The sequence below is a fragment of the Taeniopygia guttata genome, chromosome 1, assembly GCF_048771995.1.
Source record: "Taeniopygia guttata chromosome 1, bTaeGut7.mat, whole genome shotgun sequence".
In the NCBI taxonomy this organism is placed as follows: Eukaryota; Metazoa; Chordata; class Aves; order Passeriformes; family Estrildidae; genus Taeniopygia; species Taeniopygia guttata.
Window position 1 is genome coordinate 77,826,657 of NC_133024.1, and position 13,154 is coordinate 77,839,810.

The 13,154-nt window shown below is 35.7% G+C and overlaps 1 protein-coding gene across 12 annotated transcripts in view; it reads right to left on the reverse strand.

The window, feature by feature from the left end:
• The window catches only part of NALCN (sodium leak channel, non-selective), a 228,977-nt gene that overhangs the window by 170,830 nt on the left and 44,993 nt on the right, over window positions 1-13,154 (reverse strand). For 10 of the 12 annotated variants that reach the window (XM_030276727.4, XM_030276696.4, XM_030276731.4 and 7 more), the window contains one exon: window positions 6,902-7,056. The exons of 1 other annotated variant lie outside the window; for it this stretch is intronic. In XM_030276727.4, the coding sequence (XP_030132587.1) occupies window positions 6,902-7,056 (155 nt within the window). Of the gene's footprint in view, window positions 1-6,901; window positions 7,057-13,154 lie in introns of those variants that run through there. One more of the 12 variants, XM_072931636.1, reaches the window with a different exon arrangement.

A 13,154-nucleotide genomic window follows, 5' to 3' on the forward strand; every position in this document is an offset into this window, starting at 1 on the left:
TAGAATGTCAAGTCAGATTTTCAAGCATTCTCTTTCATCTTGGTATGCCTTGTTAACATTCAGCCTCCTAAATGTTAAAGGTGGCTTTATCCATCTTGGGGTGAGGTGGTCCATGGAGAAAAACTGGAAATAATTTCACAGAAGAATGATGAAGAGCAAATCTTTGCAGAACTCCCTATATAAACTGCTTCCAGTTGCTTGATTTCCTAAGGTGCCTGCAGTGGGAATTCCTGCTGCCACAGACTCAGAGGAAAAAGGAAGGAACCAGGCTCTACTCAACCCATGCATAGAGGTTAGTAGGGCATCCTTCCAGAATGGAGGTCTCTTGCTTTGAGCACTGCACTACTAAATAAAAACATGGGTCACTTCTACTTTAGCTTTAATAATTTGTATCAAATTAATCATACAGATGTCCACATAAACAAGCGGACTTGTAGCTCTGAATGCTTGAAGCTTCTAGGAGTACCTAATTTGGCATCTGATTTAGACTCACTTTTCAGCTTTAATTTTAGGCTGGAGTTAGCATTCTCCTTCCTTCTCCAGATTTTTAAAAATGTTTATGACATCACACCACTCAACAAACTCTGTGGCCATTGTGAATTCCAATCCAAGAGCCACATACCCAATCTCCCGGAAACATTAAAATCTCTTATGGCAAATGTACTTAATGGATTGTGGCAGCTCCAGATTCACAGCACACTAACTTAATCTGAATTCTTTCCTTATGAACAATGGACCTAATGCCACCTAATCTTCCAGTCCAAGAGTAATGCCTTTGCAATGCTAAAGGGTTGCACATGCACAAGTATTTTCCCCATGCTAAGAGAACTTGTAAGAAATCCAAAGTAACTCCCATGTTTGGATGATAAAATTTAAATTTGTGCATAAACAAAGGGGTTATTTTGATCATTGCATGAGTATTTTTTTAAAACAATACCTATAAGTGAATTGAGTAAATTTGACCCCACTGTGAAGTTTCCTTTCACAAACATTAAATTAGGTTCACTTTTAATCTAGCCATGGCAGACATTTTTCACAGTGATAAACTTTTTTCATATAGTTATTAATTTTAAAAAGGCCCTTATATATAATTTCTGAGTCCCACATTATAAGGAAGAAGCCCTTTTAATAAAAGCAGGAAATACCGGAGACCCAAAGCTCTGTTGCTGTTTTATGGGCTATGGCCTGTAAAACCTCAGATGATCAAAAAATCAGATGATTTTGCTGGCTCACTGTGGCAACAAACAGTAGATCTACTGAAAGGTGAGTAAGCTTTAACACAGATATAGTCTTTGTATATGGGCTTTGAAGCACTCCTCACCACCAAAATTCATTTTCTTTGTGATATAATAGATGTTTATGTCCTATATGAAAAATGGCCATTAATATGGTACTCTTTGTTGAACACTTTGCAGGTACAAGAAGTAATTAGTCTCAGTTAATAGGATACTGGCCCTAGCAATCGGTAGATGGGTTCATGACAAGGATAGAATTAGATCTTCTTCCAGAACACTCTCTCATTGACCAGAACTTCCCTTGCTTACTTTGTAGAATATTTTTAAACTTTTAGATATCTTTATTCGGGACTTCCTTTCCTTTTGAGACTATTTGAAGCAATATGTAACACTTTAAATCATGAAAAAACCTCCTCCAGAATTATGTGAAGACTAAAATCAGTGATGTGCTGCAAGTCTACATCTGTAGATGATTGCAGATGATTGCACCCATGAGGCACAAGGAATGATTACTAGCTGATGTAACAAAAACCTGAATGCAAAAGACTCTGTACTGTGTGGAAAGTGCAGGTAAAGGAGGAAATCTGTATAGGATCCAACAACAGGAGGAATTCTGGATCTAGAAGGCACCCTTTTCAACAGCACCCACACAGACAGCTCTGCCAGCATCCTATGTCTGGCCCTGATAGCAGTTGCTGCCATGCTAAATATTGACTAAAGGTAGACGCACACTCAGATAAACAGTGAGATATAAGATAGAAGTACTTGTCATAGCTCTCCAATTCCCAAGACTTGCATGCTCTAATTTAATTCAACTAATATATTTATGCTTTTTAGGCATATCAGATGCAAATGCTTAAACAAAAACAATTATATGACTAAAAAGTTTTAAAATTAGTACAGCCTGTTCACAAAAAAATGTAATTTTTCTCCATATTTAGCTTAACTTTCTTTACACACTTCATAATACTGTCACACTCTCAGCTACACCCTATGTAATTAAACATAGCTAGGAAAAATACAGAGAATTAGAGAATAAAATCAGAAATAAGAAACAGGCTAGCTGTGAATGTACCTGATGCTCTCAGTGGGAGACAAGGCTTGAAGGCTGTTCTAAGATGAAGAAAACATCAACCTTTTTATAGAATCCCAAATCAAAACCAGCTAAGAAGCCTGAGAAAGAAAAGAGCTTGACAGTACCATACAGTTATAGACAATAGTAAGGAATTTTGCTACCCACATCCACATAGCCAGCCAAGCCTTTCATTCATATCCTTTCTCCTACTTCCACTCAGCCCCACAGGTAGCATTCAAAAAAATCTTTCAGGCATCTTCAAGAATAAAAGATTCAATTTTATATTAAGGCTCACACTGTGTAAGAACAATGCCTACTTAAGAAGTCAAGTTCTGTGTCTAGCTATTGGAAAGAGTACTTGGGTTTCCACTGAGTTCATAAGCAATTTACTATAGGAATGCAGGAAATTTCTGTAGCCTCCCATCAGGTGGAACCTGAAACAGCTGAAGTCAGCTCACCTAGAGAGATGAGCTTTTCTTTCCTTACAATTCCTTCCTCCCATTTCAGAACTTCCTAAACAAAAGCTATGAGGTTCTGTGACCTTAGCTAATAGGTTCATATTTCATTAATTATTCAGTTTCACAAACAGTTATGAGATAGACCTCTGTGACTTTTGCTTGTAACTTTTTCAGAGGTACTGCCAGACAGAATTTCCCTGGATTTTAGTCACTCACTCTTAGAGATTACACTGCAAAGTTGGCAATACTAATTGGTGTCTATTTAATGCAATCTAGAAATACGTACATTAAAGGACAGCAGCATTAGCTGTAGATATAAGCTCATGTGGCCCACATCAGAAAAATGATCTTCACAAGTGTCCTGTGTATGTATCATGTAATTAAAGGGTACAGGCACTTGAGAACGTACAGCACAAATCTACCTGTATCATTGCTGTACAAATGTGGAATGGAGGCAAGTTTTGTAAAGAGAAAGGAAACATTACATCTTTTAAAAGGCTTTTAAAGGCTTTTATGACATGACAACACGCAGGAATATGGCTAGGTGACATTGCTCTGTGATGGGTGCAAATCCATTTGTTAGGTGTCCTTACAAGCAGCTATTAATGAAACACTGCCAGAAAAGAAGACACTCAAACAAAGTTCCAGAGTCTAATCTTGGTCTGGTTCTATTTAATTCTTTACTCTTGATCAGGTTGATAGAAAATAAATTATACTCATGTAACTTCAGATAAAAGTAAATTAAAAGGTGGTGCAAGTGTCAGAAGGAGAGAATTAAAACACCTGAAGATCTTGCAAATTGAAGAAATAGTCTGGAAAAACAAAAGTAAGTATGCTATTCAACAGAGACAAATGTAAGGGTTTACATCTAAAAATAAATATATGCATAAACAAGTAAAAGATGGGAAACAGTGATGGCAGCAGCTCTTTCAGCAGGACACAAGGGCTGCAATAAATTAGAAAAACATGAATCACTCACAACATGCTATTCTGAAAACAGAAAACATCTCACTGGGATGCAGAAATTGTAACAGAGCTGAAAAACATATAAAAGAATGCCTCTGCTGGGGTATTCTGACAGTACAGCATTTCAGCTAGGTGCTGGACCAGCCAGAGAAGGTCTAGAGGAGGAGAGTAAGAACAATTTAAGGTATAAATATAAGTCTTATATTAAAAGACTGAAACATATATAGCCATGTGGAAGGCATAATGAAAAATGAAGACAAGCCTTTTTTTAAGGTTTTGTCTATGCCAGTAGTGAATTAGGTGAGAAATTATGATCTTAAATTCCATAAAGAAGAAAGATTCAGGTTATACTTTATTAAAATCTTCCTAAGAGGACAGACAATGAAGCAACACAATAAGTTGCCTGGAAAGATTATGAAGTCTGCTTCTCATCAGAAGGAAATGGCCTAAATCATCTTGACAAGATGACTTCACATTTATCAGTAGTCTATAACTATGTTCTTCCTTAAATATATATACATATAAACATATATATTTGCATGGAAACATACATAAAACAGATAAATAGAACACCTCAAAATTAAAAATAGAAAACTTGGGAAATAAATATATTTTATTTAAATAAATACCAAAACTTACACTATCATCTTTCCAATCTTCATCCTTTAATGTCAAAGCCAATTGTAAAAATGGGACCAGGGCATGGCCAAAATAAAGGTATTTTCCAAATATGAAGCTATCTTATTGGCATATTCACAATATTAGAAACTCTAATAACTTTTATCTGATTAGGACAGCTTGGTGTTCACCCAGTAATAAAATTGTAAAAATCCCTCCTTTTTTCTTTCAAGAGAAGAAAAATAACAGAAACTACCAAATTCAAATATTCATAGCTTGTATTTATATGCCATAAACTTAGTTACTAATTATACAGTAGCTGCCAAACTGCTATGCTCTTGTGATTTTTGTAATGATAGATTTGAGGATCCAACAGGACAGGCTGCATCATAATACCTACACATGAAATATCAATGAATGTACCAAAAAAAAAATATAATTACAAGAAAATGCTTATTTAATTACTTACCTGTTAACTACACACAAAGGTGCATAACAAAATGGATATTTAAAAAATATTGATGAATGTGCTGGTTATAATGCTGTTTGTAACAATCCTAATTTGAAGAAGCTTATTTAACATTTTTTGGCAAAGTTTCTGTGTCTTACCCAGTATTTTAAAGTTTAGTTATCAGCCTTCAATTGATACTCAATTTATCTTCTGGCTACTCTTCTGAGGGGTTTTATATCCTGGTTACCTATTTCTAGACAAAAACAACTTATCAATTATAAGTCTTCTAGGTCTATTAGCAATCTCTGACCTTTAAAATGCAATACTCAGAAATAAATATTGATAAGGCATAGCACTGTGACTCAGGAGACCAGAGTTTTAATACTGTTTTTTTTAGCTTGTTTTGCAGGCATCCATGGACAAACTATTTCACCTGTCTTTGCCAACCTGCCCCCATCATTAAAAAAAAAAAAAAGCTGATGTCATTTTTAAGCACTCTGGGTCTCGTTCAACCATTCTACCCATTGAAGCTTATCTAAGACACTGCAACTAGTTTTCCCTGGTGACCAGGTGGGCAGCTGGAACAATACCCTTACTTTTCTCATAACAAGATAAGAAGAATGATTTCAATCTGAAGCCTTATTACTCTGGCAACACCCCTATCTCATGCTGTCCTCCCAAACTACTTGGAACTACAGAACTTGAATACGGATGGTTTTAGGTTCTAGTGTGAATTCAGCCCATGTTCATCCAGGAATGACAGTAAATCTGAAGGCTGAGAGAGAGATAAGACAGAATTATCATTTGAGATCTACAGAAGAAAAAAATTATAAAGGATTTGGTATATCTACAGTGTTATCCATCTAACAGTACTGGAACAAATGGTATACTTCTGACTTGCAGAGGGAACAGAATGTAGCTTGGCTGAAATCAGGTTTTTCTCCCTTTTTCACAAGTAAAAAAAAAAAAGGACATAATTGGCAGTTTTTGTTCAATAATTATTAAGTATCCCAGAGTACTTGTAGCAAGATTCTGAGACTTCCTTGAAACTCTGTAGCTCATTTTGCATATCCAGAAACCTGAATATTCAGGAACCAACTGAAGCAATTTCAGCTACAAAGGCTTTCAATACTCAAAAAATTTTTTGGGGTTTCAGTCATTAAACTTTTTCATTTTCTTCAAATTTAGCTGAGGCTGGGATAACAGTTTGGAGCTCAAGCCAGAAAAATAAAAAAAAACCTTATCAGAGTCAAAGCCATACATGAGAAAGAATTCAGCCTGTGGGTATGCTCTGTCATTTGAAGGTACTTCCCTACCTGTCCTGAAATGAAAATTTACAGCTGCAGGCTTCTGTTGCACCTTTGTCTGCTCAATAAATGTGAAATAACCACAATGTTTTGACATAGTAACTGAAGATTTTCCATTTGAATGTGGATCTTACCACAGCTGCCCATGCTCTTGCCACCTTTCCTGCTTTTGTGTTCTACACTCATTTCCTCATGGGGATGGCACAACACATTGCAGCTGTCAGGCAACGTATTCTCCTGGTAACTGCAGTGTTTTGCACAAAACACCTGTATTGCAAAATCTGCCTGACTCTCAATCATTTTTCTGGCTGATGTTCTGACTTACACAGTTTGGATCAAGATTGCCACAGATACATGATATCATTTTTTCTCATATCTTCTGCTTAGTAACAAGATGATTATCAAAGTAATTCTGGATTTAAAAAAAGACTTTTTTTTTTTCATGGGAATTACTACTAAAATTAGACAAACAGAAGGGATTTCATGCTCTAAAATGAAGCAAAAATAAAACAGAATTTAGTCATCGCATTTGCATACTGGTGATAATCAACTGTTGACTCCTTATAAAGACATGTTTTAAAGGTATTTAAATGCTGGCATTCCAAGAAATGTAAAAATATATAATAAGTGCAAAGCAAATAGTACAGCTTCTCTTTCTTGCATGCGCTCTACTTGAGTAGAATACTGACTGCATTTGATGTCTTTTCAGCACAGACATGAGCTACCTGTTCCATTCATTTCAAAAACAGTTTTAAATGGATACTGAAATGGATTTTACCAGTAGGACAGACCTATCTCATTAAAGCCACTGTAGCCCAGCTCTTGCCTGCTTAGTCCCAGATCTTCAAGGTCCATGCATTTAAATCCAGGTGGGCACTGGTAACCTTCTTCTAGCTCTCTGGAACAGTGGGTGTCTGGGATAGCTAAATTATTCCAGGTTACATTTCTGTGAAAAATACAAAATTAAGTTGTTACATAAACTCAGTCCATAGAAAAACTAAATATTTGAAAGTGAGACGACTAAACAGGAAAAGTTCATCAGCTGTTATTTTTACTATCTGATGTTCTTTGGTATAAACTGTTTTCATTAATTAAGCAGTTATTGTAAAGGGCAAGCTAACACACTACTGAAACTTCATCCTTATGCAATGAGAGTACAAATACTACCAGCAGAAATTTCATACTAATGCCTAGAGACCCCATAAAAATGGAGACTCTCCAAGAAATGGAAGAGTTAACATTCAGCAGCTCCAGCTGTTCTTTAATCCAAGTTGAAGACCACGTTTCAGGCTGCTTTGCAGATCTTGAGTGTGTTTAACTGTAGTCAGTACTATGACTTTGACTTACAATGGAATTACCTGTGCTTGCTTTGACACTCCTTAGAAGGATCCTTGTGGATGACTTGTCAGTCACCAGAGTATGTATACAGCTTCTTGTAACTTGGTCAGAACAGGTTTCCACCACAGATGAAGGGTCACAGGAAAAAGGTCAAATCACTACATGTGTGGTGCAATTAGTATCTAGGCACTGTTGTGACTGAAACAGATCTCTGACTTTGAGGTCACTCCAGTAATGAATTGGTATAAGACGTGAAAAAATTTGAACTGGTTTGAATTGGTTCAAGCTGATTTATGTAAGTGACTGTAACATTTTAAAATAGAGAGATCATGAGACAAGGGCCAGTGCCATAACAAAATGTCACAGTGTTGGCCATTTTTTATTGTCAGAGGCAACACATCACTTGTTTTCCCAGTTTCTCTGGCAGCTGTGGTTGAGCTACTGGAGGCTTTGTCACACTGGACCACAATGGGAATTTAGGTAGCTGCAGCGCTAAGGGCCATAGAAGACAAAAGAAGAGGGAGGACAAGTTTGTTGCTCTCTGCTGTATTAAATATATACCTCTGGCATGGACACATAATTATGGGTTATTTAAGTACTCCCAAACTTTGGGAAGGAGAAGCCCAGGCAGTTGATTTCCCCTAATCACTTACAGTGCCTAGTTAATAATCACAATACACACAGTCCTTTGCCACAGACTTATCACTCCATTCTCCCAGAAGTGTGGTAACCTTAGGAAACTACCCCTTCCACCCTGAGCAGTTCCCTGCCAGGGTCTGCAAAGCAACACAGCACAGAAGTGGGGATTCACGTTACTTGAGCTATGGGGCCGCTGGGTAAACCAAAGAGAAGAAAGGTCCAAATAAGGCTCCAACTCTGTTGAATGAGCACACAGCTAAGCAACAACTGTTTTTCTCCCTGCTTGTATTCTCTCATCCAGCAAATGAAAATTCCTGATTTTTGGTTCACTTTTAGGGCAATTTCAAATCAGACATGAAAAGCTAATCACAGTGAGTTCTGGTCTGAGAAAAAAAATAGTCAATGGCATTTTCCATTCATGTTCAGGTTGATTTTGACTTCCTGGTTACAGCACAGACTTTTGATATAAAAACACCCAAAATGAATTGCTGAAAGTTATGAAAAAAATGTTGTAGTATTCACTCTGTTATCCTGAGGCATCAACTAGTGTCTTAAAATACATCATTTAAAATCATCTTGCTTGTCTACAGAAAAGGTGAAACTTTTCAGCCTGCCCTTCAATATAATTAGTATCTTATTGTTCTTCTGAAAGTCCTTTTCCTTTAATCTAACTCACAGATGCATTTTGACAACTAAACTGGGTGAACAGAAGCTTTAATTACCTTATTTTTATTGCTTTTATGCACTGCATGGAATAGCATTACATTATTTGAAATCTGTCAGTGTAAAACCAAAACACCTTACAATTTTTTTCCTAGGCAATTATAAATGCAGATAAATAATAATTGTGGCATCCATACTGCAGTAATTTCTTTATGATACCAGAGAGACATATATATCTGCATGGATGTGCACACAGACATGTACAATTCCAGATGGAGTTTTAAAGAACACCCTAAAATTTAGCAATGTACATAACTAAAAAGACAGACAGATACAGAAGCATATGTGTATTTGTTCCATGTTTGTAAACATGGTCAGCACATGTCACTCAAGCATTTCAAAATTGATCTGTTCACCCTAATTCCTTTAAACTAGATGTTAATTCATACTCAGTTGCAGGCTTTATGTCAGATTTATGATACTGCCACCCAAAAGCCATTATCATATATAGGGTTAACATAAAACAATATTTTACATATATTTTTAGAAACTAAAATTAATTCATCGACTCAGGCATATTCAGAAGCCCAGCTAATGAATAAACATTATGGCTTGCATCAGAAAATCCCTCAAATCCCAAGAGGGCAGCAGAGTGAGGGCATTTTATTAAAAGCATTGCTGGCTCTCAATCACTGCAATGCAAAGCCTTCATTTAAATGCTTTATTTAAACTTAGTTAACGTTTTGGATTTAACATCCTCTTTAAGGGAAAAAAAAAATGCTGTCTGCGAGCACTTAGTATGGTTTAGACCAAAAATGAAGTCTCTGCTTCTAGTACACCTCTACAGATACAGGCCTTTTTGGATCACTGTCACTTGGCAAATTGTTTCCTGTCTCAAGACAGTAAATAAGCATAGACTAGTACACATGGAATATCTAGAGAATATCAGATATATAGACGAGGCTAGAATATCTCCAGATGTTTTCAATATAAGATGATTTAAATTTTATTCCTTCATTGGCTGTACTCAGTATCAATTAAGTACTGAGATACTGATTCATCCCATAATTAGTTTAAAGCATCTCAAAAGTTCAACTAGGCAATGTGCTTAAATGTCTTGCTGAACAGGATAAATTGCCTGGATGAATTTATGAACAAGAAATAATTTACCCCTATAGTCCAACAATATTTCTGTGCAGAGTATTCAATGTCTGTGGAGTGCAGCATCAACCTAACAGATGAGCTGAGAAATTACTTCTCCACAGGAATGCCAAGGATGGGAAGGACATAATTGACTCCACTTCACTTGATAGGCATCCTTCAATAACAAGATTGTTGCAAAATGTATAGGACTGTTAGTCTAACATGTTTTTAAGTTCCTGAAGAATGTTATGATTACATACATATGTATACTACACAAAGGACATGAATTGATGTCTCTTGGGAGTACAGTGCCTGTTTTCCATGGCATCTGTTACAAAACTGGACTTTCAACCACCATGTACTCATGTGAGAACAATCCCTCTTTTAGCACCTCCTCCTTATTAGGGCAGTTCTTCAAAGAGGGGTTTTCATACCTTAAGACACAAATTACCATGGTAGCTTCTAGCTTCCTGTTTTCTGCTAGCCTGACTTTCTCTGCTGAAAATAAAGATGGGGGAAAAAGGGGATTTCTTAATTCTGGTATTCTATTAATTTTCTAAGATATCACCAGAAAACCATTCCAAAACAGAAAGCTTCTTGTGCAATTTCCAGATCCAGAAAATTAAAAAAAAAACCAAAAAAAAACCCCAAAAAAACCCAACCAAACAAAAAAACCCCAAAAAAACAAACAAACAAAAAAAAAAACCAAACAAAAAAACCCCAAACGAACCAAAACCTAAGTATTATACTTATAAGGTAAGATAAGGTAATAAAAAATAATTTCAAATGATTGATTAGGTAAAGAAGTTAATAAGTAAAAATTACTTAACTGGAGCTAAAGGATTTTCTGTATTTGTTAAAAGGAACCCTATGTCTGTCGCTGTACAAAACCAGGCACTGCCCAGCTGCTGACTGGAGAGCTACTGCATGTTAAAAATACCATAGCAGACCTAAAAAATGGCTGATAGATCATGACGCAAATAAATATCAGTGGTGCAGCTTCCAAAGAGGGAGCAATACATTAACTGGGGCTCAGAGGAATTGGCACTGTGTTCTGAGCTGTCCATTTTCATTAGTGACCTGGAGGACCCTATGCACCCAGCTCTTCATCAAAATCACACCAAGCATATGATGAAGGATAACAAAAACCTTTGAGAACAGAGAAAGATTATGCAGTTCTGAAGACTTTAAAGGTTACTCTCAATAACTGTGATTTAATGTCAAGCAACAAATTCAGGAAGTGATGAAACCTAAACAAAAAATGGACACTGCTGTATAGAAAGTATTAATACAGAAATAAGCTTAGATCAGGTGACTGATAAAAGATTTTTCTTTTAGATAAGAATTATAGTTTTTTATTTTGCTAGATGTCGAACTCTGAACATACAATTCTGAAAAAAAAGCCAATCCTGTAAGTTTTGGAAGAGATGCTTCTGCTTTGCCATATTGCCAGAACACAAGGGAAAAGCACCAAGCTAGTGAGACTCTAGAAATAAACTTTAAATAAATCCAGATAAGTCCATGCTACACAGACCTTGTTCCTGAAGCTCAAATTAAATGGATGCTGGGCTAGAATCTCTCAATAAATTCTTTCTGATGAAGTAATACTGTGTTTCTACATTGGCTTCAGACAAGTTATCTGATGAATATGAATACACTGCTCTCTTACATATATCGGTCAATGATACCTGATTAATTGGTCTTTATTCTGTAAATCAGGGTGATCTACTACCATAAAACAACTTTCTCACACCATTCAATACAATTATTATAGTCCATGAACCTATTTTTTAAAACTTTACTTTTTATCTTTTATCAGTATTTTATGAAATGAGATGTAATTTACAAGCTGAATTCATACTGGTAAAGTAAAGTCAGCTGTCATAAGCATTCTGTTTTTAACAATGTTTTGGTGCTTTTTTTTAAACAACAAAATATAAAAGCAAAATATGTATAGATGTACATTAATGGTAGTGGAACCTCTCAGGTCACAAATCTGGTATAGCAAATGCTAATTTCTAGGGTAGCAAATAAAAACTTCTTTATTATGAATATATTTATAATTCATTAAATCATGCAAAAGAACAGATGCTCACACCAAATGCAGAATAAGTTGTTTAGTCACCAACACTTCACACTCTTGATTTAAAGCTCCCTCCCACAATAAGTCCCATGAAAATAGCCAAAATTTGTAACTCAATTTTATTTTCCTCACACTGGTTACTCCTGCCTTGGGGATGCCCCATGGTAGCCCTCAACATTTAGATGGTGATCTAGGAGGTCGCAGGTCTCTGAGAGCCCTGTGTCCTAATTGAACATCTTGAATACCTCAGTGACACCAAATTCCTGCCCATGGGTAAGTGCATTAAGGTGAAACCCCTTCAAGTTACAAAAAAATGAAACTTCCTATGATAAGCCAAGCCATCAGCCTAAGATTGTTTTCCCCCTGTACCTTCAGTCAGTTATAGAGCACATAACCTTGTTCGCCCACCAAAATACTTTCCTTAAGGAAGAAAATTTACAGAGATAAAAAAAAATACTCATGGCATAACTATAATTAATGGCTGTAATTTTATACCAATAAAAATGAGAAAATCTGTGATTCAGATTTGTATGACAATATTATACAGAAACATTGTGCAGAAAAGAAGTTTTAAATTACCTTTCTAATTATAACTTACCTTCTTAAAGGCTCAAATAATTCATAGCAATTGCTATACACTTGATTTTATCATTAGGTAGTAAAAAATATTTGAATTTTTATTTAATATTCCAAGTTATATTTGTTTTCAGAAACTCTGGGAACTTAAAAGACAGCAAGCCTAGATGGAAAATTGCTTGCTTTTTACCTGATTCCTTGCAAAAAGTAAAATTGAGAAAGGTTAAAGTTTATTTGTTCCACAGTGACCATGAAAACAATCTAAGAAACCTAGGAAAATTTCCTGTGCTTTTCCCTTTTATGTGTGTCTCTTATTCCCAAAGCCATGTCTTAATTCTTTGTGTGCTCATCCAATTACTTTTCTCCTTCTTCTTTTCCTTCTCTAAGTGGGAAACTCTGTACATATAACTGCTGTCAAGAGATGGCTCCTATACTACTTCCTTACATTATCGCTGTTTTTACAGGCCTAACAATAATAACAGCTGGTCCTGCATGATTGTTAGAATAATAATAGTAATATCATGCTATAATAATTGTAACAGCTTTACTTCTATCACAAAGTCTTCTGTTTACTATTTTCATAAATACTCCATTATGACCTC